The 24,381-nt window shown below is 37.2% G+C and overlaps 1 protein-coding gene across 2 annotated transcripts in view; it reads right to left on the reverse strand.

Moving 5' to 3' along the window:
• SFXN1 (sideroflexin 1) overlaps positions 1–24,381 on the reverse strand; it is a 36,104-nt gene that overhangs the window by 5,991 nt on the left and 5,732 nt on the right. The window contains exons 2-9 of one of the 2 annotated variants that reach the window (XM_030573365.1): positions 14,580–14,754; positions 13,661–13,831; positions 11,676–11,774; positions 10,983–11,058; positions 8,788–8,873; positions 7,217–7,344; positions 5,598–5,647; positions 2,911–3,011 (exon numbers count right to left, since the gene is read on the reverse strand). In XM_030573365.1, coding sequence (XP_030429225.1) covers positions 2,911–3,011; positions 5,598–5,647; positions 7,217–7,344; positions 8,788–8,873; positions 10,983–11,058; positions 11,676–11,774; positions 13,661–13,831; positions 14,580–14,749 — 881 coding nt within the window. In that variant the 5' untranslated portion in view covers positions 14,750–14,754. The remainder of the gene's footprint in view (positions 1–2,910; positions 3,012–5,597; positions 5,648–7,216; positions 7,345–8,787; positions 8,874–10,982; positions 11,059–11,675; positions 11,775–13,660; positions 13,832–14,579; positions 14,755–24,381) is intronic. The other variant, XM_030573364.1, reaches the window with a different exon arrangement.

Raw genomic sequence — 24,381 nt, forward strand, 5'->3', positions numbered from 1 at the left:
TTTCTTGCAGGTCTTTAGATGATTTTTAAAAAAAATACTATGTTAGAATTTTAGTTGAAATTAAATACTAATGAATAAAACCAGACATTTTAATGAAACTCTGCTATGACGGGCTTTTTAATTATCATCAAATGAAGGTCTCTAAAAAGCATGAAACACACAATTGCTATCACAACAACATGTTGATTTGAAACAAAGCAGTTAATTAGCTAAGATTACACACTACAGTTGGTAAGTATAAAGATGATGTGTCTACAAGAAGCATTCCTCAAGCTGTAGGAAACTGGTGAACCAACAACAAAAGTGAATGTCAGTATTTTGGAGGGGAAAATGGAAGCAATAGGGAATGAAGGCAAAAAGGAATTTAAGAAAGTATGACAAGGTTGGTGCTAAAAGATCACATCAGAAACAAAGAAGTGGGAAAACAATACTGGAATTAGCTCTTTCCTCAGGGACAGAGAGAAAATAACATAGCAGATTGTGCCCTTCTTTGTTTGAGGCAGTCTGTAGTCCAGAAATGGCTGCAGGAGAGAACCGTCCAATTCATCAATTACCTACAAAAGTAGACAACAGATGGAAAAAAGCAGCATCAAGGTGATAAAGGAGGATGAATTCAGTGCTGCTGCACTGTTCTGATATTCCATTAATGCATCTTCATCTGACCTTTGCCCCAAATAGATTGGTTCAAAAGGCTTTGGTTTCATACAGTGGGAGAGTTAATGACAAGAGATGGTAGGAACAGCATCACAGGAGCAGAAGTGCTTGGAGACTCTATGCTTATCACAGCTTGTGTACCAGCAGCAGAGGACTGTGGGATTGCTATCCTCTTTGTGGGAATGTTAGTCAGATTCCTTACTGTGAAAGGCTATGATCAAGGGGAGGATTATGGTTGAGAGATTCCAAGTACTGAAAACTGAGGGAGTTGAGATATCATAATACAGAGGCATCAGGTCACTTGGGGTATGTATGACAGATCTGTGCTTTTATCACAGTAAAGCACAGTGGTATATAGCCTTCATCTGAGTGGGATATTACTTTGAAAAACACAGGTGTGTCTACCAGCCTAGGCAGCATCATTAGCATAATCTGGTTCGTTTGATGAAACGTTTTTTGTTTCATGACAGTAGTATGTAAAAAACACCTGTTAGGCAGATAAAGTTCTGACCTTTACTTTCCAAGAATGCTGCTGGACAATGCTAATATTAAAAAGAATAGGCGGAAGAAGCCAGCATTAAAGATAAGTTTTAAGAACAAATATCTGGAAGAGTGAAAAAAATACAACCAAACAAGGAGACATAAGTAAAATACACTTAACTAAAAACAAGTTAGAGGCATCAGACTCAGAATGTGCATCTGTCTGGAGAGAAAACAAAAACAAAGAAGCACAAGCTAAAATAATTTGGCGAATACCAATTCTCTCATTGAACTCAGGAAGACAGTAGTTCTGAATGTACCAGGACTTAACTTCCAGATAGTTTGTGTGGCAGGTGTCATGGTTGAATAGCGCACATAAAGAGGTTGTAGAAATGAAAATTAAATATGAAAACTTAGTATTTTAGTTATTGCTTCTATTCACTGTTAGAAGGACTTATGAATATGCCACCTTGCCCAGTGTGACTATGCACGATTTGCAATTAGATAAATAAATAACATGACTGGAAGCAGTTAAGGAATTAGAGGCATATGGAAGGAACTTGAATGTATCACAGGATAGTTCTTTGAAGAGCAGAACTATATGAGAGAAGACAACAGAACAGGCTTTCTTTCTAATTAGGGGAAAAAGTTTGCAATGGTTGTTACAGTTGCAAACTAAGAAAATCTGATTAGATGGTTATATTACATGAATGAGGAAAAAATACACAGGAATCAACCTGAGTATCAGAAATGATGTATAGAGCAACAGGAGAATGTAGGATGAGAACCTGTATGAGAAATTATATGAATTTATGAACCATGTTAGAATTGGTTTAAAAATCTCCAAGTTCAGGCGGCAACAGCGATTTTCAGAAGTTTATATGGAAGAAGCATCCAAATTGCCTCTAATGGAAGGGTTAGATGAGATGAAAGTTTACCTATAAACCCTGCATTTCTATACTAACATAGTTTATGGCTCCTGCCATTGGCAGCAGCTATTGTGACTTGGTTTTCAGACATATATACCCAAGCATGAATCAATAGAGATGATGAATATAAGTAATAATCATGTAGTCATATGGCCTTTGTTTTTATTTTCAATATCAATGGAGTTTACCATGATACCATTAAAACTGTTAGACAAGAAGAAACAGAAAAGAGATGATATTCTATGGCAGAATATAAAGAAATGAAGACTTGCTGATTGACACGCATTTGTTTATTTTCAGGCTTTTTGGTCTCAAAGGTATGTCTTCGCCGCAAATAAAAACTGGCAGCTGGCCCATGCCATCTGACTTGGCCAAGGGGCTGTTTAATTGCAGTGTAGATGTTCAGGCTTGGGCTGGATCCTGGGCTCTAGGACTTTCTAAGGTGGGAAGGTCTTGGAGCTTGGTCTGCAGCCCGAGCCCAAACATCTACACCATGGTTAAACAGTCCCTTAGCCTGAGTTCTGCAAGCCCGAGTCAGCGGGAACAGGCCAGGTGCAGGTTTTTAACTGTTGTGTAGACATACCCAAAAAGAGTTTTACAGGCACATAAGAATTATTTTTCTGGAATGCCGGTGTGCAAAGCAAAGACTGAGGTACATGTGTTAGTAAAGCAGATTGTAGGTGGTGGTGTCACAATACTGCAGGTGGAATGGTGCTTCTGGAAACCTCAAGAGGACATGTACAAGCTGCTAGTTAAAAATGCAGCTCATTCCTTAATAGTTTTAGAACTAATCTACACCAAATGTTACCACTGACTAATTGCAGAGCAAGATTTCACCTGAACTCACAGTCTGTGAGGCTGAGGGGAAGGAACAGGAGAGCATAAACGATCATGATGGTACCAAAGAACATTGAGTAGCCACTGAAGAAATCTCTCATGTATGCTGATCTGCAAAATTTACAACACCCTTATGTTGATTATACTGCACAATAAATACTTGAAGTTTGACTCCAAAGACACACTGATTCCTCCTTCACTCTTTTTGCCATAAATGTCATGTTTCTGCCATGCAAGTTGATATGACACATGACCATTCTTTCATGCCGTGCACATGTATAACCATTTTTGCTCTAAATTTGCAACCCCCTAGATTTCAGAAAACAAATGTCCTTGCTCTTTATGGACAGTGAATTTTCAGGCGCACTGCTGTAGTTATCATGCCTCAAGTAGTCTAAAGGTCAAAGGAAGTCCATGAATAAGAGTTAGGTCAAATCAATATGTATTTCATTTATACTAGGGAAAACATGATGTGTGTATATGGGAGCTTTACTCCTATCAGTTAGGAGAACCATGCAGTTTAAGTCTCTAGAGTAAAGATTTTCATTCCAAAATTCAACAGCTTTATTCCCTGTCTTAGCACTGTGAACACAATTTTCTGAAGAAGTGAGCATTTCAGGAAAATGTAGTTTTCTAAATTTGGTGTTAAAAGAAAATAAAAATTAAACAGTCTTATGGAAATGCATATTTATATACACATGTGAATGTGCATGTGCACACACAGTGTATATTTCACTAGTGTAGTGGTGAAATCTAAACTCAACATAAAGACTATGAAGAACAGAAATATAAGAAATAATTCCTCAGAGTCAACTAATCTAAAAACTGATTACACTAAAAATATACCTTTCCAAGGAGTGTCGGTAAGTTTACACATAGTACTTCTTTTCTGCTTCTAACAATAAGCATGTTCCTAACTCAACTTGTGTGTTTCCCATACAAAAATATGAGTTTGTCCATAGTCACTGATGCAAAAGGAAGCCAGGGACATTAATGGGCAAAGAAATTCTACCTTTGTAACTAAAATACAGCCCTGGCTCAGGTCTCATGTGAAATCTGTATGATATTTTATTCATAATGTATTAGTTATTACTGCTGATTACAACCTCACGTATATACACAGTGTAAAGAATAAACCAAAATACCTTAATAGATCAGTATTAGATTTATATGAACATAATATGAACAATTAGATAAGGCCATCATTTAGCTTCAATAAAATATGAGAAACATATCATACTTGTTGAAACATGCACACCCAATATTTGGTTTACCCATCATTCTAATGGGTCATTTTCAAATCAGATTTTTTTACACTTCAAGATGCTTTTTGACTGCAGCTAAGCGGAACCTCTCTTTATTGACCAAAACTTAAAAAAAAATATTAAAATGATTTGCGTTGTACTTGTAATAAATTCAGTGTTTACAAGTATTCAACTGAAACAAGCAAATCTTGCTGAACAGAGAAGAATTGCATATTTTAGATTTTTTTTTAAAAACATAGTTATTGTATTTTATAATTTGGTAGGCTCATTCATTTTTTGGGTGGGTGGGAGCAAAGGAAAGGTAGGTGATACAAACATCATCCGAAAACAGATTGCAATCTGTGTGCAGCCCATTGTGCTAGCTGATTCAGATAAACGTTCCCTAGATTTTAACCAAAATATCATCTACACATACATGATGCTATGCAGAGTAATCTACTCAGTCCTTTCATAAAACTTTTATTTAGATAGTGCTGAGATGAAGGCCAGGGACTGTTCAAATGAATTATTTAAATAATTCATAATACTTCGATAGCACCTCTGATCAGAGCGATATAAAGCGCTCTGCCAACCTTAAGCAAGCATAACACCCTATTATTTCTGCTTTACAGATGGGGAAACTGAAGCACAGGCAAGTTAAAAGGGCTAGATTCTATTTGGTGCTGAGCAACTCATTTGAAGTACTTAAGCATATGCCTAAGAACCCACAGACTTCGATGGGGCTTCTGCACGTGCTTAACGTAAAGCATGTTCTGAACTGTGTTCGTGAACTGGGGCTTAGCTCCCTCAACTCCCACTGTCTTCAAAGGCAGTTGAGGGGACTGAATATCTTCAAGGAGCTGCTCAGGTCCTCACAGGATGGAGCCCTAAGTGATATGACAAGAGTCAGAAATTCTTGACTGGCAGAACAACCTTTAACCATTAGACAGCATTTCCGAACTATTCAGTAAAAGATTTAATAATTTAATTGGCAAAACTACATTACTGAAAATATTCCAAATGTTTCTTTATACATATTCAGAAACAAAATGTTTCCTTTTCTAGGGAATATAATAGTTAGCTGTTGGGTCATAGAATCATAGAAGAAGATTAGGGTTGGAAGAGACCTCAGGAGGTCATATAGTCCAACCCCCAGGACCAATCCCCATCTAAATCATCCCAGCCAGGACTTTGTCAAGCCTGACTTTAAAAACCTCTACAGATGGAGATTCCACCACCTCCCTAGGTAACCCATTCCAGTGCAGATATAGACTAACTTTTTGTTTCTGTGTGTATTTGTGGTTAAGTAACTTAAACAATGTTTTGTGAAAATACAAATATTATTGAAAATATAACATTGTAATCTTTCTTCATGTAACATTTACTTAATACTTTGTATATGAAATACATGTGAATACGTCCTATATGCATATATTTAGCAACAGGGACTTACTTTTAAAAAGGCTTTTTTTTCCAAAGTATTCATTATAAAGGGAGGAATAGCTGAAAGTCAAAAAATAAAAAACAAAACAAAACAAATGCTTAATTCTTTGCAAACAACACATATTTTTCCATAAACCTTTTTGTGGCAGTTTAGAACACTAGTTGGAAATCTTATGCCACCTTTAGAATCTGCAATACTTTTTGGTGACTTCTTGGAGTGTGAACAATAACATCCAAATAGCTTAATTATGATGGTTTCAATATTTACACATATCTCTATCAATGTGTGCAAGCATTTTGCTTGGACAATTCAGTCTATTGTAAATTTTCCTCATTCTGGAGCAGACTTATCTTCTCCTCATTTTCCCTAGTGCTCCTTTCCCATTGTGTAGGCTGTTCCAGTGGCATCTCCACATTTCCCACAACTCCAGGTCAAAAAGAGCAGCTGACTTTCAGCAAGCTGAAAGCATTGGTTAGTAGGACCCATTAACACCAGTAAGAAGGTGATATACCATCATCTCCTTCTACTGCTTGGCTTTTGCCAGCCTGCACACAAATTTTAACATTTACATCCATTGTGAGATTACATTATCAAGGTATTCACCTAAATTAGTGTAATACTAAGCACAGAAAAAACAATTTCCCTTACAGTAGAATCATCTTAATTGAGACACCTCAATGGATGACCTATCATCCTAATTAAGCACCTGCCTTGATTAAAAGGAGTACACTTTAAAGCAGCCAGTTAAGACTTAAAATGAAATGAGTACCATATTGAAGATTTCACTGCTTTTCATTTTGATCTGACTTTCCTTTTCCTGCTTCCCTGCTGCCCTTCACAACCTCTCCTTATCTTTATTTGACAACTTTTCTTCTAACACATTGGAATGGAAAATTTCTTACCTATTTAAAATATGGTTAAGCACTCAACAACCCAGCACTGGTTAAATATGTCCAGACTTTTAGCTAATTCTGTTCCATTTGAGTAGAAGTTACCACCACTCGCTGAAAGCAGCCAAAGAACCATATCCTCAGAAGTATTTAGGCAACTAGTTCCTATCGATTTCAACAGCAGTTAGGGAGCTAAATACCTTTGAAGATTTGGGCTTAAGGCCCTGTCTACACTACCACTTATGTCAGTAAAACTTACGTCACTCGGAGGAGTGAAAAAAACACCCCCTCGAGAAACAAGTTTTGTTGCCATAAGTGGAAGTGTGCACAGTGCTGTCAGCGGGAGAACTTCTCCTGCCGACATAGCTACTGCTGCTTGTTGATGTGGTTTTATGATGTCAATGGAGAGCTCTCTCCTGTTGGCATACAGCGGCTATACAAGCCATCTTACAGCGGCGCAGGTGCATCGGTACAGCTGTGCTGCTGTAAGATCCCTAATGTAGCCATGGCCTAAATCTCTTCCTGGGGAATCATTCCAATAAATTCTGTTCCAGTTAAGAGGAACATATAGCATGGTTCCTCCTGGAATGTCTAAACGAAGGTGCAACTATTGTCTCTACAACCTTAGGAGGGTTTGATCTATTACAGAAACATTTATGTAGAATTCAGCATCTCTCTAGCTGTGTTTATTCTAACAATTGTAGGACAATGATTATGTTTGACTAAAGTTATACTAACCCATGCCAGGGGCAGCCATGAGAATCCTTGAGACAACCACCTGAGTTATGGCCTGCTGAGCAGCTTTGGCTGATTCACCTAACCTGTTCCCATTTTCATCTGTAACAGGGATACCAAATTTGAGTTCCCTGTTGAATAAAAAAAAAAAAGTTAAATAACAATTAGTGGCACTCATTTTTATCCTTTTTTGTCATCTGATCCTAAATGATTTTTCTTCCTATAACTATGTCAAATTGAAAAAATACTTCCAAGCAAGTGACATAGGCCATGTGTACACTGCTTTCGTCCTTAAAACTTTTGTCGTTCAGGGGCATGAAAAAAACACCCCCTGAATGATAAAAGTTTTGACAATGGAAAGCACCAGTAGGGACAGCACTCTCCCGGTGACAAAGCTACTGCCCCTCGTTTGGAGTGGTTTCATTCTGTCACCAGGTGAGCTCTCTCCTGGTGGCAAAGAGCTGCTACATTGTGCACCTTACAACCGTGCAGCTGCAGCGGCACAACCACGCTGTTGTAAGGTGCGCAGTGTAGATACAGCTGTAATATTTTATGAACTTTAAGTGAAGACTTTAGAGAGCTTTTAAAAAATAACTGCTTTGGCGCCAAACAAAAATATTTCTTTTGTTATCTTGTAGGCTAAACATAGGGATTTTTTTTGCAGAGGATTAGGGGGTGGAGGGGGGGGGATAAACACACTAAAGAGTGCTTCTCTACACTGTGCAGTCAACAAAAAAGGATTAGCTATATTGATGGAGGACAGGTCCATCAGTGGCTATTAGCCAAGATGGTCAGGGATAAAAACCTGTGCTCTGGGTGCCCCCAGGACCGGCGCTAGGGGTTTGAGCGCCCTAGGCGGATAGCAATTTTGCCGCCCCGCGCACTGGTCCCGCAGCTCTGGTGGAGCTGCCGCAGTCGTGCCTGCGGGCGGTCCACTGGAGCAGTGCGAGGAGCTGACCGTCCGCAGGCACGACTGTGGCAGCTCCACCGGAGCCGCCTGCTGCCGCCTCCAGCAAAACGGCGCCCACCAATTATTCTGGCGCCCTAGGCGATTGCCTAGGCTGCCTAAATGGTAGCGCCGGCCCTGGGTGCCCCTAAACCTCTAACTGCCAGAAGCCAGGACTGGATGATGGGATGAATCACTTGATTAATTGCATTGTTCTATTCATTTCCTCTGGAATCATCTGGCACCAGTTACAGCTGGAAGACAGGATTCTGGGCTAGATGGACCATTGGTCTGACCCATTATGGCCATTCTTATGTTCTATAAATCTCTATATATCAGATCTTGAAGGACAGGTACTTGGCTTTTGAGATCCAAGAGCAAAGATCGATGGGATACTTATCTTGAGAGAACAAAGATGCTCTATTTTATACTTGGGATATTTAATCAAATGCCTTTAAAACCTAAAAAAGGCTGCCCTTGAAATGCCATACAACACTGAAAACAACTAACTTAGGTAGAAACATTACAAAACGGATAAATTAACTAAACAAAACAATAGTTCATCTGCAAGTGTTGCCACAAAAATTACATTTCTTCTAGAATGGATGTATCACATTCTCTTTCTTACCTTTGCCTCATTAATGGAATATTTATGCAATTAGCAGCAGCTACAGCAGCAAAAGGAACAAAACGTCCTATAAGGGGCGAGACATGCTGTGAAAAGGGGAGGAAAAGGTTTTCAGGTTTCACAATCTTTTTAAAGGGTTTTCTTAAGCTATTTTTTTTTTACATATAAAGCAGATTGTTCTCTTTGACTTAAAATTCAGAGAACCCACTGTGAAGTCAAGGGCAAAAAAAATCTGACATAAAACTTTTAACTTACAAAACTGACAATCCTCTCTGTCAGGGGAAGCATTGGCAGGAAGGTTGAAGGAGAGATAGCCCTCGTCCAGACTAACCAGCGGCATCGGCGGGTTAAAATCGATTGCTCGGGGATCGATATATCGCGTCTAGTCTGGACGCGATGTATCGATCCCCGAGCGCGCTTACATCGATTCCGGAACTCCATCAACCCGAACGGAGTTCCGGAATCGACACGGAGACCCACGGATATCGATGCAGCGCCGTCCAGACGGGTGAGTACCTCGATTTTAGAAATTCGACTTCAGCTACGTTATTCCCGTAGCTGAAGTTGCGTATCTAAAATCGATTTTAATATCTAGTCTGGACGTGGCCATAGTCTTGACTATTAGCATCACCGTTGCCTAGAAGTGTGAGCTTCCTGACACACCCATCAGCATAATAGCAAGGAGTGGCACCAAAGCGACCTTCAATTTAATTCCATCCACTGGCAAGGTTATATCCACCAGGCATCAATATTAATAGCTTTGTAACTAAGGGCACTGACTATAAAGAAGCTATTGATCAAATCAATATGTTGTATAATCTGTTATGCTCTACTTAAAATAGATTCTCTTGAACATTTTGCCATCACTGCATTTTATCCAAAATTGAAATTTAACGAAAATATGTAAGACATGCTATTATTTTCTGGGGAGGGGGGGGGAGCAGGTAAAGGAAGAGGAAAAGGTAAAGAATCTTCTTTAACAGTAAATCTGAGGATTTAGTTAAAGAACTAGACAATTTTCAACCTGGAATCACTTTAACAGAAACATCCAGACATACTCCATAGCAGCTTTATTAACTCTGTAATGCCAGTTTGGGACAGAGTTGCAAAAAACTGCAAAAATCGCAAGCAAAGAAATGTGTATCTTCACTCATCACTGAAGAACTCAAGCACATATTAAAATTAAGCATTTGGGGAACAAGAATATATAAGCTCAACAGAATCCTTGTGCAAGATCAGGTGATAAAAAAACTTCAATTCCCTACATTTTAAAAGTGAATGCAACATAAATATAAAAACGGAGGTAGTGAAAACTGTTGCAAGTATTGCTATTGCAAAATATAGTATTCTTGCAAAGTTTACAAGTTTTAATTGAAGATTTTGATTGGAAAAAACTTCTTGCCATATTTTCAGGAGTTTTGACAATAACAATAAGTAATAGTAGATAAACAGGTACATGAATAACTACATCCTACATAAACATTACTTTATGCTTAAATATCAGACTACTTATTTCACACTTTGGCTATGTCTACAATGCAACTGAACTTCAAATCAAAGGTGTGATTGCAGCTGGAGGAAGCATACCCACGCTAGCTTTAATCTAGCTAACCTGGCTAACACCACAAGTACATACCCAGGGACTCAGAAGGGCTCAGACAGCCTACGCCAGGGTCTGTGGCGTCACGTCTTCACCGCTATTTTTAGCCATATTAGCTCGACTAAAGCTAGTGTGGGTATGCCTACCTGAGTCGCAATCACATCCTTGATTACAGTTTGACTGCAGCATAGCCGTAGCCTTTGACACATATGGCCAAACTTTCAGCCAGGCTGAGGTTCAGCCTTCATGTTTGCTGGTTCAGTTTTGCATCTACAAATATGTTCCTGCACATTTTGTTCACCTGAATGGATTATGAGCATATATATCTTAGTGCTTACTGGTCTAATTTCCTGATTTTCTTCCAAAAGATACTTAGATATGTAACGCTGCCAGTGTAAAAATGGAGTACATGCAATTTGCACTAGCAAGAGGGAGGGACGGGCCACTGAAAAATCAATCTTCAGTTCTAAATGAGCAGTAGTAATTATAGTTCCATAATGGGAATTGTGTTTAACAAGATGTAGAGGTACCAGAGGATGACTAAGCCACTAAAATTCTACGAAAAATAAAAGTTTAACTAAGAAAAATTCAATACCTTGGTTAGTGCATTAAGTCCTAGAGCTGTTGCTACAGCACCTGTAGTGGCAGAAACATAGGCTGTTCCCAGCTGGCTAAAACAAAAATAAAAATGATTGCACTTGCATGACCTGCATTTGTATTAACTTGCAATATCTTCAAATTCTAAAACAACATGCATCAATACTGTACTAAAATAACTTAGTTTAAAAACAAAGCTGCATTTTATTAATGTGGAATCAAATTTCTCTCTGAATCTTATCCTGTTCATCGCATTTTAGCTTTTGCTCATATGTCCAACTCTCTGCACTGAGGCTGTGAAGGATCATATGTCCTATATTTAATCTATTGATGTCCTTAATTAAAGACATTAACCAAAGCTTCTGACAAGGTAACAAGCTAATTTAGCATTTTCAAATGACTGGTTAAACAGTGCAATGAAGATCTCTATTAGAGATTATGTTGGCATTTAAAAGATTGTTTAACTCATAGAAGTTATATTCATTTTTAAAAGGTTAAACATAACTGTAATCTTAAATCATTCTCAAGCATCGCTTTGCAACTGTGCTAACTTCTTAGCATGCACTCACACTGATTTGTGCAGTGACTCATGCCCACATACTGCATCAGAAATTACTGAAGCTCAACCATCTTCAGATAGATGGCAGTGCTGGTTACAAAGATATTTGAACTATTTGGTTAAGCATCTGACCTGACAGTAATTGGGGCATCTCCACTTCTGTTGGTGTAATTTACAATAGCGTTGAAGGACTGGTTAATCCACTGCCAGAAGACCACTGCTGGAGTAGTTCTTAAAACAAGAAAAAGTGTTTTTTTTTTAAATGGACATCAACAAAAGAACGATGTTATACCAAGCAAGGTGAGTATGAACCTGAAAAGCTGCTTGGCTGTTCTTATTTCTCTGAGCAAAGTTATTCCGAAGTACTTCTGCCAATCAGAAAGTAGTTTATTAATCAAAATACAGAATATGTTTTTAAACAAACACAACTAAAAACCATATCAGCTGTCAGTATAATAAAGCACAATCTTAATTATTCACTCAAGATGGGAGGTGAACTGCAACAACTGAGACGTTATGGCAAAAGCTTCACTACTAAAAATTGAACAAAAGTATACGAACTTACTTCCACCTTATGACTACATTTACAGACCTGGTTATTTCTCACCCAGGTCCACAACCACACGGATTGGTAGCTTTCTTTGGAGACTCTCTCTCTCTCTCTCTCTCTCACACACACACACACACACACACACACACACACACACACACACACACACACACACACACACACACACACACACACACACATCTTTTAAATCTACTTACTCCAAAATGTTCTTCAGTCTGCTACCATGACATAAAACATGTCCTCTGACACAGAAACATTTGTTTGAGTTCAGGAGTTAACAGGTGATTTTTTTTCATTATTAGCTCAAAGCATAAGCAAACATTTCTGCATGAACTAACAATAAATATTGATGTTGTACAGGAATGAATGTAAAATCTGTTTCAATATAGGATCAATGACAGATTCACTTGAAAAAAAAGTCTCCGAGATGTCCTGTAAATTGTGTGAATGCTAGTAAGGTGATGCCTCAAGACAGAAATCCTACCTTGAAAGTATTTAAACACTTTAGCTGTTGGGATAGCAAGAAAGCTAAAGATCATGCTCAATTTTCAAAGCTACAGTCGGAAAAACTGATGTGACTGCTGTAAAATTATCAAGATGGGTGCTTTAAAAATGCCTATGTGGGGAAGGGGTAACTGTTCTACTGTGAATTCTGAGATGGAAAACAACCCATTCATGTGAATAAAGAATATAGATTAGAACATTCTTTCTATTGTGGGGCCTTTTCCAGATGGCAAAATATTACAATTACCAGGTTGTTCAGTGGAAAAGCTCTAGAAGACAAGTAATTGGCAGAGACAAAGAATCCAGAGATGAGCAAATCTTTTACATTTCTTAGTATGGATTGCACTGATAATATAAGTGATAAGATAAAAGTGAGGAAAATTTTAGAATCACTGAATTAAATACAATAATATTATTGCCTCTAACTTCTCCACTGGTTCTTCTAAGAAAAATAATATTTCAGAAAATAAATAAATAAACTAAAATAAAATTCCAGTGCAAAGATTGCTCACAGAAGATACTAAGACTGGCCATTGAAAGTAGACTCCACTGAATTTGTGAAGGTTTGGAGTAAGGATAATTCAGGCACTTTTGAGGACAAGGGAGGTAATAAAAGGGACGTGGGACTGGACAACTGATAGACTGAAGGATGTTTAACACTTACATTGCAGAGAGCATCCTACATACCAGATCTCTACAGTAAGAATTCTCAGATAGAATCTCCTCCTCTTAGTTCTCCAGATAAATCTCCTACATGGATGTGATTTTGGAACATTCAACTTCTTCAGTGAAATGAGGAAGAACAGGATATTTGGTGAATTATTAGAGGGGGCTAAAAGGTTCACCTCACAGCTACTTCTAGAGGAAACGACCAATAAATGCAGGTAAAAGGGATGCAAGGACAGAAGAGGAAATGAGGCAAAATTTTATATTAAAAAAAGTATTTATAAAACATCTTTTAAAATATTCTGATGAGCTAACTACATTAAATATTACCTACTTAATTTACTGACAATGTTTGTGTTATATTGGCATCACTTACCTATAAAAGGTCATCATACAACCTGTGATAGTCATGTTCATTGGTACCTGAGCTGACATTCGGCCAATCAAAATCATCTTTTCACCGGTGTCTGGGTGAAAAGCTGAATCATACACATATTTTGCTCTCCATAGTTCATCTTCTGTCAACCCAGGGGCCACAATACCCTGTCTTGGAAACAAATAAAAAACGTTGTTATAAAATATAGCAATTAGTAAAAACAAACAAATAGGGTACCAAAGGACTTTTGGATCAACAGAATAAATGTAAAAAGATAGAATTGAGTATTGTACTTTAGCTTCTATTGTACTGCATGTTAAGAATCCCATTGATAAGTGCATTTGGTAGACTAGCCTCTATATAGTTTGCTGAAGAAAGAATCAAAATTCCCTGCCATGGTTGGGAACCTTAGCTGATGCTGCCCGTAACAAAATCCTGCCTGTTCAAAAGAATGTCAAAATTTCAGCTATATAACTTCTATTAAAGTCACTAATAATCACATAGACAAAAACCCATGCCCAAGTCTGAAAATTTATCTTCAGGTATCTGAGAAGCTATTTATCTCAAATAATAGAACAAGTAGTCAAAGTTAGCTCTCAGTATTGCTGTCATACCAACTATTTATCGAAATTAAACAGCTTATCCATAGACCAGAGTGCTTTCTTAGCACAGGATCTCAGACCATGTCATTTGTTAATTCATAACTCTAGATCCTACTATTTTAAATATCATATATATATGTGGCATTACAAGAAGATACAATAGAATACGTAAAGGAAGCAATACTGGTTTGAAAATGTTTTAAATATTTCATTAGACAGATATAATCACCTATTGATATGAGCGACACTAAGCAAACCACAATCAAGAAAAATAATTGTCATTATTACTGATGGCCAAAAATATTCAACTATCATACCTGTAATCATGAACAATTTTTCTTGCATTTTCTAGTTGTTCATTAGGTAATAAAATATTCCTGGGATCTGTTACAGTAAAGAAATGATTGGCTCGTCCAACAAAAGTGCTTTGATCCCAACGGGGTTCCTTGATATTAATGCCTAATGGTATATGTGCTGACATTTTCATGAACTCTACATGCAAAGAAAAAAGATTTCAATTTGATAATTCTTAGCAATACATAATATACCGAGAACCTCTAAGGGTGTAATCTTGCTAGGTGCCAAACATTTTAAAATTCCATTAAAATCTCTAAATGAGCAAGTGCATACTTTGAATGCAATGTATTTCTCCCATATGCTTTCCACAAACAACAAAGTGATTGGCATTAGTCAAAAGTTTATCTGAACATACATATACATTTCTACATTCCTTCTTTAAAATAGCTGCACAGTAAAAGAATGGTTCTCAGAAGATGAGTAACTGAAGAGCAGAATTTTATTGATAATAGCCTCACAAAATAATGGATAATGAAAAATACTAATTCAGTATTTGCTTTACTTGAATTAATTATGTATTCTCTCGACACTCCACCAGATTGGAATAAGGTGACAAAGCAAATTAAAAATTAAATGTTTTGAGAAGACATGCTTTAAGTGAGTTAAACTATTCTTCTGCCACGGTATTTTGTGAGAAAGACTGTAAAAAATTCTGGAACCGCAAAACAAAATTAAAGTTAGAAACACACAATAGAATATCTTTTACTGTAACAGCTGCATTTTCCAGAGCTTCCTGTAGATATTCTTTATTTTAAAAAGTGTTACCAAGCAATCCATAATACTAAGAAGGTGTGCCAGTTTTCCTAGGCATAAAGGCAGGGAACAGCACCTCTGCCAGTTAACCTCACAGACCTAGCAGTGTTCTGCCACCTCAGTAGAAGAGGACAACTTATTCATAGTTTGCAGTAATAACAGTTGCTTCCACACCAAGAACAAATCATCTGCTCAGCCATTCATTCTGTTTAATTACTAAATAAGTCTGTGGAAAATGCTAATTAATAATGATTGGTTGGGGTCAATAGACAGTTGTATTTCAAAGGCAATGCTGTTCTCAAAGCCCTCTAAAACAGGCAGATGGATGTTAAAATACGTCTAACTTAGAAGTTATGTTAAAGACAACCTGCTGTGTTTCTTAAGGGTTTAAGACTGAATGGGACCATAAAAACAATGTTTTTTCAATGCATTTCTAAACTAAACTGTATGGTATTCTGTCTAGTACTGAAACAATCACAAACTTACAGACTTTAGTGAAAAAAGAAAAGTAAACACGTAATACTCAATATGTGATCAAATACAAGAACTTGAGAGAATGATAGTTTCACGATTGACACTACAGCAAAAGTAGGCAAAAGATCATACCAGCAAGAGCACATGCTCAGCTCCCACTGACGTCACTGGGGCTGGAGCATGTCCATGTCCATAAGGGTTAGGGCCCAGAAAATTAAAAGTTTTGTGACTAAAATAATTTTACCATCCTGATGAACGAAGGCAGTTCCTAGTATAATACAGGCTGTATCAACCACAGCATTATTAAAAGCGGATTTCTACAACCTGTTCAAATAAAACCTGAAAGTGGATTTCTACAACCTGAAACAAATAAAAAACCCCAAACAACCAAAGTTAACTAGACTTAAGAAAGGGAATGTTATGTGAGAATGATATTTGTACTATAATGTATTAATTGGTAATATCTTTGTCAGGAGAAACCAATACGCTATGTACCAGTACTCTACCATTAAGATCTAGTTAATAGTCCAGGTGAAGTTCCAAAAGTTAAGACTTTTAATTGTTAAAATGCCAAATTTAAAGATATTTGCATTCCTGATGGGTTCACTGTTATCTAACTGGAGCTTTATTTGGGGTGGTGACTTGCATGCATATTATTTCCATTAAAGAAATAACAGACTTTAAATAAACTTGTATTGTCCAGGAGAGAGCCCAGGACATACATTTCTGGGAGAAAATTTAAGACCAGGAATGTTGGGGTCACCTTGCATTATAACAAAGGCTAGTGGGAGCCAGAGCATAACTCAAGTGTGGCTGGCAGGCTGCAGTTACACACAAACACTCAGGGAGTGACTTGCATGCTGGAAGGCTGTTTGGAAGCATCCCAGGTTGGAACTGTTTTAGCAAGGCATCATAAGGCACCCAAGATTGCAGGGCCAGGGTGGCACAGCTGCTCATTATTCTACATTGTACTCGAGTATGTCACGCCTTCCACATGGCATTCTTTCATATTCTGATCAAAGACAAGCCAAATACTGTTTGTGAGAAAATTAGCGAAGACACTGGAGTTCGGCAATTAAACTTGAGTTGTTGTGTCACTGAACCTGGATAGTTCTTTGCTGTTTTATGTGAACAAATTCTGATGAGTACTTTCATCTGAACTTAGCTTCTCTTTTTACTTGGTTGATGCTTGCTCGCTAATGAAGAAAGATCAGGCACAAATTATGAAAGCTGTTTGAATTGCATGAGACCAATCAAAATTAGATGTGTAGAGAAAAAAGTATAAAAAGAAGCACTATATAACACAACTTCTAAAAACATCTTCAACATATGAAATTTACACCAAAACGGAACTAGTCCATTCATGAAAGGTGGAGAGGTTAACACATCCAATGGACGTGAACGGTTACTCAAAGTCCTTTTTTTCCACCTCAAGAGCACTTTGGAAGTCTTTGGAAAAGCAATTAAGTTATCTACAGATAGAAATTTCTTGGTCTTCTTCATATCCTAAGCAACTCAAACCAGCAAAAGGTTGTAAGAGATATAAAATACCATCCACATTCATACTGGAGATTAGGAAGCTGATTTAGACCACTGATGCTATTGGTTAAAAAATCTCCCAGTTCTTGGAATCAAGAAATTAACCATTTGCGAAAATCAGGCCCTGATCCACAAAGGAACTTTTAGGCACCTAGAAAATCACTGGAATCCACAAACCCTGGGTTAGGCACCTAGACTTCCTATACAATAGATGGGAAACTATAAGTAGGACCCACAAACGCCCCAGCACTCTACGTGGGAACTGACCTAAGATGGCCAATGGGAGATACCTTTCGTTATAATCTTTAGCCCAATGGTCAGAGTACACACCCTGGTTCAATTCCCCCCATCCTCCTGCCTGAAAAGATATTTGAAAAGGGGTCTCCCACCTCTCCTCCAGATGCCTCACTAAGGCAGCAGTGTGCATATCCAGAAGCAGAAACTTGGGTACCTAGGTAACTTTTACAGTGAAAATGTAGGCACTGACTGAGATTAGGCACTTAAAGAGTTAGGCAGCAGCCAAGTGGGGGTTTTGTGCATCACAGTAATACCTAAATCTTGGATTTAGGCCCCTAAATCTTTTTGTAACATAAGTCACGGGGACCATAAATTTGTTTTGTAAACAAAGTTACTACTGAGAACTGATGGCTGTGACAAAGACATTCCCTCTTCATGCACTTATGCCAGAAAAGGTTTTTTAAACTGTAAGATATTCAGGGAAAGAGCTTTGTCTTCCTTTATGTTTACACGGCACCTAGAACCTTTTGGATGCACTTATATTATTTATTGTTTAAATTACAACGAAATGGTCACACATCATGCATAGTTTACTACATTCACATATTATGAAAGATACCATCGGGTCGGCTCTATGTATTTTGCCACCCCAAGCACGGCAGTCAGGTGGCTTTTGGTGGCATGCCTGTGGGAGGTCCACTAGTCCCGCGCCTTCGGCGTACCCACTGCCGAATTGCCGCCAAAGCTGCGGGACTGGCAGACCTCCTGCAGGCAAGCTGCCAAAGGCAGCCTGACTGCCGCCCTCATGGTGACTGGCAGGCTGCCCCCCTTGGCTGGCCGCCCCTTGCAGCTTGCCGCCCCAGGGATGTGTTTGGTGCACTGATGCCTGGAGCCGTCCCTGGATACCATAGTTCTCTAAGATGTTAATCCCCACAAGACCTGTCACTGAGATTCAGTTTGCCCAAATTCTGCCTCACGTTTATCTCCTACCGAAATTAATGAGTGTTGGCACACACATGAAGGCAAAATTGGCTTCAACTAATTTTACCAAGTATGCGGAGCAGCTGTATAATACATGACATTTAGTAGTGGAAAAAGAAGAACTGGCAAACACAATTCATTTGGCTTTCCAGAACACAATAGACAAAGTCCCTCAGAAGAGGTTTTGAAGGAAACTAAGTAGTCAACAGAAGCAAAGTTCTGCCATGGATTAGAAAGAAACTGGTTGAAAGACAGATAACAGATTAGAAGTCATCTTCCAGCATAGTAAATGGTTAACAGTGGAATGACCCAATGATCCATACAAAGACCAACACTGTTAAATAAAACTTGCTAATGATCTTGATGAAGTCATATTTTGTTCCCACTTACCTTTATACTATCCTTTTATGCATGTCCCTGATAATTATACACTATTTCTTTCAGTTAAAACGCCATTCTTTAGAAGAAAAATAATTGAGTTTATAGTGTTTTCAATTAAAAAACAACAAATCATCTCCTGCCATGATATTATATTTTTACATTTAGTCTATACTGTCAAACATAGAAGATTGAAATAACAAGGCCATTATGTTAAAAAGATTTCTGTTTTCAGCCAGTTCCAAGATTATCCTTTAACAAACATTCTACTATGCTAGACAACAAATCCTACTATTGACTTAAACATCAGTCAATACCTGATTGCTATCCTGCTAAAAACTCATAAACAAAGTTTAGGGTATGTATACATATTTCTCCTTGTCAGGAACCACATGGATTTTTGTTTCTAGTCTCCTAATTTATTCTGGCACCAGGAAAACTGTACATTGTATTAATAAATTGACCCTTTTTTGTCCTGGAGGTGCAGAGGTTAGTAGTATAGAGAGGTTGTGATGGGTTGGATCACAGAAACCCCTTTGGGACTGCCACTTGATGTTCTTAGACCTCTGAGCCTGTTTTCCCTGCCATCTTGGGAATTCAGTCCCTTGCTTGGTTTGAGCTAGACACACTTGCCTGCTGCAAACACAGATCCAGTCTGAACCATGTCCCCTACAAGCTGCACGCTTAGCTGAAGACAGCTTAAGAAGTTCTCATGTCTTCCTCACTCAGATACCCAACTACCAACGGGATCCAAACCCCAAATAAATCCGTTTTAACCTGCATAAAGCTTATACAGGGTAAACTCATAAATTGTTTGCCCTCTATAACACTGACAGGTATGCACAGCTGTTTGCCCCCCCCAGGTATTAATACATACTCTGGGTTAATTAATAAGTAAAAAGTGATTTTATTAAATACAAAAAGTAGGATTTAACTAGTAGGTTCCAAGTAATAACTGACAGAACAAAATGAACTACCAAGCAAAATAAAATAAAACACACAAGTCTACGCCTAATACAGTAGGAAAACTGAACACAGATAAAATCTCCCCCTCAGAGACGTTTCAATAAGCTTCTATCACAGACTGGACGCCATCCTAGTCTGGGCCCAATCCTTTCCCCTGGTACAGTCCCTGTTCCAGCTCAGGGGGTAGCTAGGGGATTTCTCATGACTGCAGCCTCCTTTGTTCTGTTTCACCCCCCCCTTATATATCTTTTGCACAAAGCGGTAATGCTTTGTCCCTCTCTGGGTTCCCATCCCTCCTTCTAAATGGAAAAGCACCAGGTTAAATAAAGATGGATTCCAGTTCAGGTGACATGATCACATGTCACTGTAAGACTTCATTACCCACTTGCCAGCACACATATATATGGGAAAACTTAGAAGTAAACAGAGTCATCTACAGTTACCTGTCCTGGTTAATGGGCGCCATCAAAATTCCAAACCACCATTAATGGCCCACACTTTATATAATTACAATAGGACCTCAGAGTTATACTTCATATTTCTAGTTTCAGATACAAGATGATATATTTATACAAATAGGATGACCACACTCAGTAGATTATAAGATACATAATGGTATCTTACAAGGGACCTTTTGCATGAAGCATATTCCAGTTAAATTATATTCACACTTATTAGCATATTTTCATAAAATCATATGGAGTGCAACGTCACAGAGGTATTAACTCAAAGGCTGCAAACATCTGACTAAACAAAAAGCACAAATCATGAGTGCATATTGCAGCCAGTGAACACTATCGTCTGATGTTTTAAGACTGTTTTCCTGGTTTAAATACACTTAATGTGTTAAGATCATTTAAGCATCTAAATGTTTCTTTAGACAAGTTTTATTGGCCAGGCTATTTTACTACAGGAGGTCCGTGATGCACTGCTTGTGCAATGTTGTTTTAGGAATGTCATTGTGCCAACTTGTTTCTTTGCAAGTTCATGAATTAGAAAAGTGTTTCCCCTTTTTGATGAAGGAAGGTTGCCAACTTTCTATTAAAAAAATGCAAATAGACACTGCCATCTCCTAAATAAGATTCCTTTTTGATTTAATAATAGAACTAGATTCCCAAACTCCCACACCCATACTGAGTTGCTTTTATTATCCTTCTAGTATCCTGGGGGACTTTGAGCTTCTCTTGTGCAAGCTGATTGTGGAACTTTGAAATATGGGAGATAATGTAAGTTATCTGTATATTTAACATGTACTGAAACTATATTTACAGTAAGTTTGGACAACAGTGTTAGTGCTCTTTGAGTCCTCTGGTTTATGGTTGCTTATTTTAGTAAATATACAGCAGTTTTGAATATATTTACAATATTTGGAAATGACCTTCCATGTGACAGCATAGGCTTCTTTTTATTGAGACAGTAACAACACCAACTGGAAATGGAAAAGTAGATTAAAATTATTTACTAAAGAAAGATGCATTCTCATTGGTTGATATGACCATTAAAACATATTGAATTACAACTAAACAGAGCCTTTACACTAGATTTGGTACATCCTTTTGCTACCTAGGAAGGTAGACTATAACTATATACATTTATTTAAGCAATTATATAGCTTAATATTTTCAGATTCTCATTAACAATACATTTTAGTATCTTCGAAAATGGCAAATGATATATTGCCTATTTACTAGTTAATTAACATTTTGATCATGATTTGCATCAAGCTGTATTAGGATGGTAACTGGAATTTAATTAAACACACAAAATAGTACGTAAAATTATTTTGATTAAACAAACTAAGCTTAAATATTTTGGATAGATAAACTTCAGTATTTTTCCATGTGCTGGAGAGTAAGTTTCCATGCTGGGTGGGGTCATAAATATTCATAATTTGAGAACTGAGTCAAATCAGAGCTCCAGTAAGGCAAAGCCAAAAAAAACAGGAGTATGAGACCACCCAGTTGGGTCAGTGGATGATCCTGATGAGACATCTGATGGTGTTTCCTGGAGTGAGAGGCTGGGCTCCTGTGATGACATCAGACTCTTGTACCCACTAGCAAAGGATCAAGTCCTACTGTCTATTATGCCATATTTATAAAGTTTGACTTCAAAAGTTAAATATTTCCTCCTGATTCTTTCTTTACATAAAAAAGCAGCCTTGTACTCAAAGTTTTTGATAGATGCTCATGGATTCAGCATATTTATTTATTTAATTTCTTAAAAATAATAATATTAGGCCGTAGCATATTTTAAAGAGGTTTATTTTAAAAAAGAAAAAATATTTTAACATAAATTAAAAGAATCAGTTTTAATAAAAAAATATTGATTTTTATCTACTCTGTCAGATTAACTTAATACACCAAGGAAAGAATGATAAATGCCATGGCAGAGAATGCTCATTACTTATCTTTCAAAAATTATTGTAACCCCACATTTTTCATTACTACAGGTAAAACATTTCAAAATGTTAAATGATTCATGAACAATGAAAACCAACGACAATTGTGTTCACCATTTTTAGGCCCAATCCTGCCTGGAGCTCTGTGTGCGCACAGCTGTCAGTCCACATGGAATTCAGTGAAAGATGGGGAACTTAATTAGCAACTACTTAAGAAAACAAAAAGTTTTCTTCCTCCTCTAGATTTTTTTCTTTATATGGTATATTTGGCAGACACAGAAATCTTGAGAAAAATAAAAGCAAGTATGAAAAATATAAAATACATCATATCATCCACTGAAGTGATGGATACCATCCAAGGAGGAAAGAAAATGATCAAAATCAAGTGAAAATGCATTGATTCAAGATAATGCTATACACTTCCGACAACAAATTTAATTTATCTGAGTGTAATAAAACCCAAGTGCTCTGAACATATAAAGAGTAATAGTGTAAGGAGCCCACAATTTGCAGTCGCCTGAAAGTTGAAAAAAGGCTGCTACACTTTCAGATTTCACAGTGGAAAGCACTGTTAAAATGGTATACATCTAACAAAGAGCAACGATATTTCCTTGCCTTGACAAACTTACAAACTTTTCACAGAAATATTTTTCACACAGAAGTACTGTCCTTGGTACTACTGGGATTGTAAAATCCCAATTTTTGTTTTGTTTTGCTTGTTGGTAGACCATCTATTAACAGCAGAGAGGTAGGTACCAACAGTCTGAATGGAAAAAAACAGTTCATGTATTTCTTTTCTGTTCTGCATAATTTATCATCCACTGTTAGTAAATAGTGAAGATGTACATAAAATCCCATACAAACTAAACTATACAAGCAAAGAGTTTTAACAAATACTTTGGAAACTGTCCCTATACTTAAAGATATTCCTATATATAAAAAATACTTCAACTATGAAACAAGAAATGGGAACTGTGCACAAAATTATTTTTTTCATGGCTATTTTTTAAATGTACTGAAGACGCCTTACTTAACTGGAAGGCATAATTATCTTTTCTGGTGAAATAATGTGCCTACAGTCAAAGGTCCTCTGAACTGGTACAATACCTTGTAGTCATATGGTCCTGTAACAGTATTTTAATCAGCTCTATATTAATCAGATACACTAATTTTCAGAGGGCAAGTTTTAAATTGCCCTAAAGGAATGCCACAGCTTACTTAACCAGTCTGAAGGCACAAAAATCCAACAACAGAAGTGATCAAATAAATTTTACAACAAATTATGTAAAACCTGATTCTGATCTCACTTACACCAGTTTTCCATTTGTTTAAATCCACTCACTTCAATGGAGTTACTCCTGATTTATAGTGCGATCAGAACTATATCCTTAGTGATATAAAATCAGTACCTGAATATTATGAGCAATAAAATTGTAAGAAAAGAAAAATTATGGACATTTTGGTTACATAAAAATAAGATAACTCAGGAAATCAGATAAATTTAAGGAGAAGTTTTTAAAGGGAGCATGCACGGGAAGTAAATGAACAAATCTTGTAAAAAGATTTCAGCTGCCACAGCAATCTGATGCAGCCAGAGCTCAACAGCGATCAAATTATTTACTGTTCTTTTTTGGCATCTTATTTTATTACTTCCAGAGATTACATTGTTTAATGAACACCACCAGAAGCGGAATAATCTATTTAATAAGAGTCTTGAATCAACAGCGCCACAACATTTTCATCCCTGATGCTTCAAAATCTGAGAAAATTAAACACAAGCAGCACAATTATCTCATCAGTTATTCAGCTTCCAGTTATTGTCAGCATTCCTTTTCAAACAGCTCAGAAGCAGAGATGCTGAAAAACAAAATTAATTATGCAGACATGTCAACTATTAACATAATTCACACTGAACAGTCAAGCTGAAGTGACTGTCACAATGCAAGGACACACACTATGGGAAAGTATTAAAAACCCCAAAGATATTTTTATATAATACAGTTAAACAATTGTTTCTGTTGTGGATATATAAACAT

The sequence above is a fragment of the Gopherus evgoodei genome, chromosome 8 (genome assembly GCF_007399415.2).
Source record: "Gopherus evgoodei ecotype Sinaloan lineage chromosome 8, rGopEvg1_v1.p, whole genome shotgun sequence".
NCBI lineage: Eukaryota > Metazoa > Chordata > Testudines > Testudinidae > Gopherus > Gopherus evgoodei.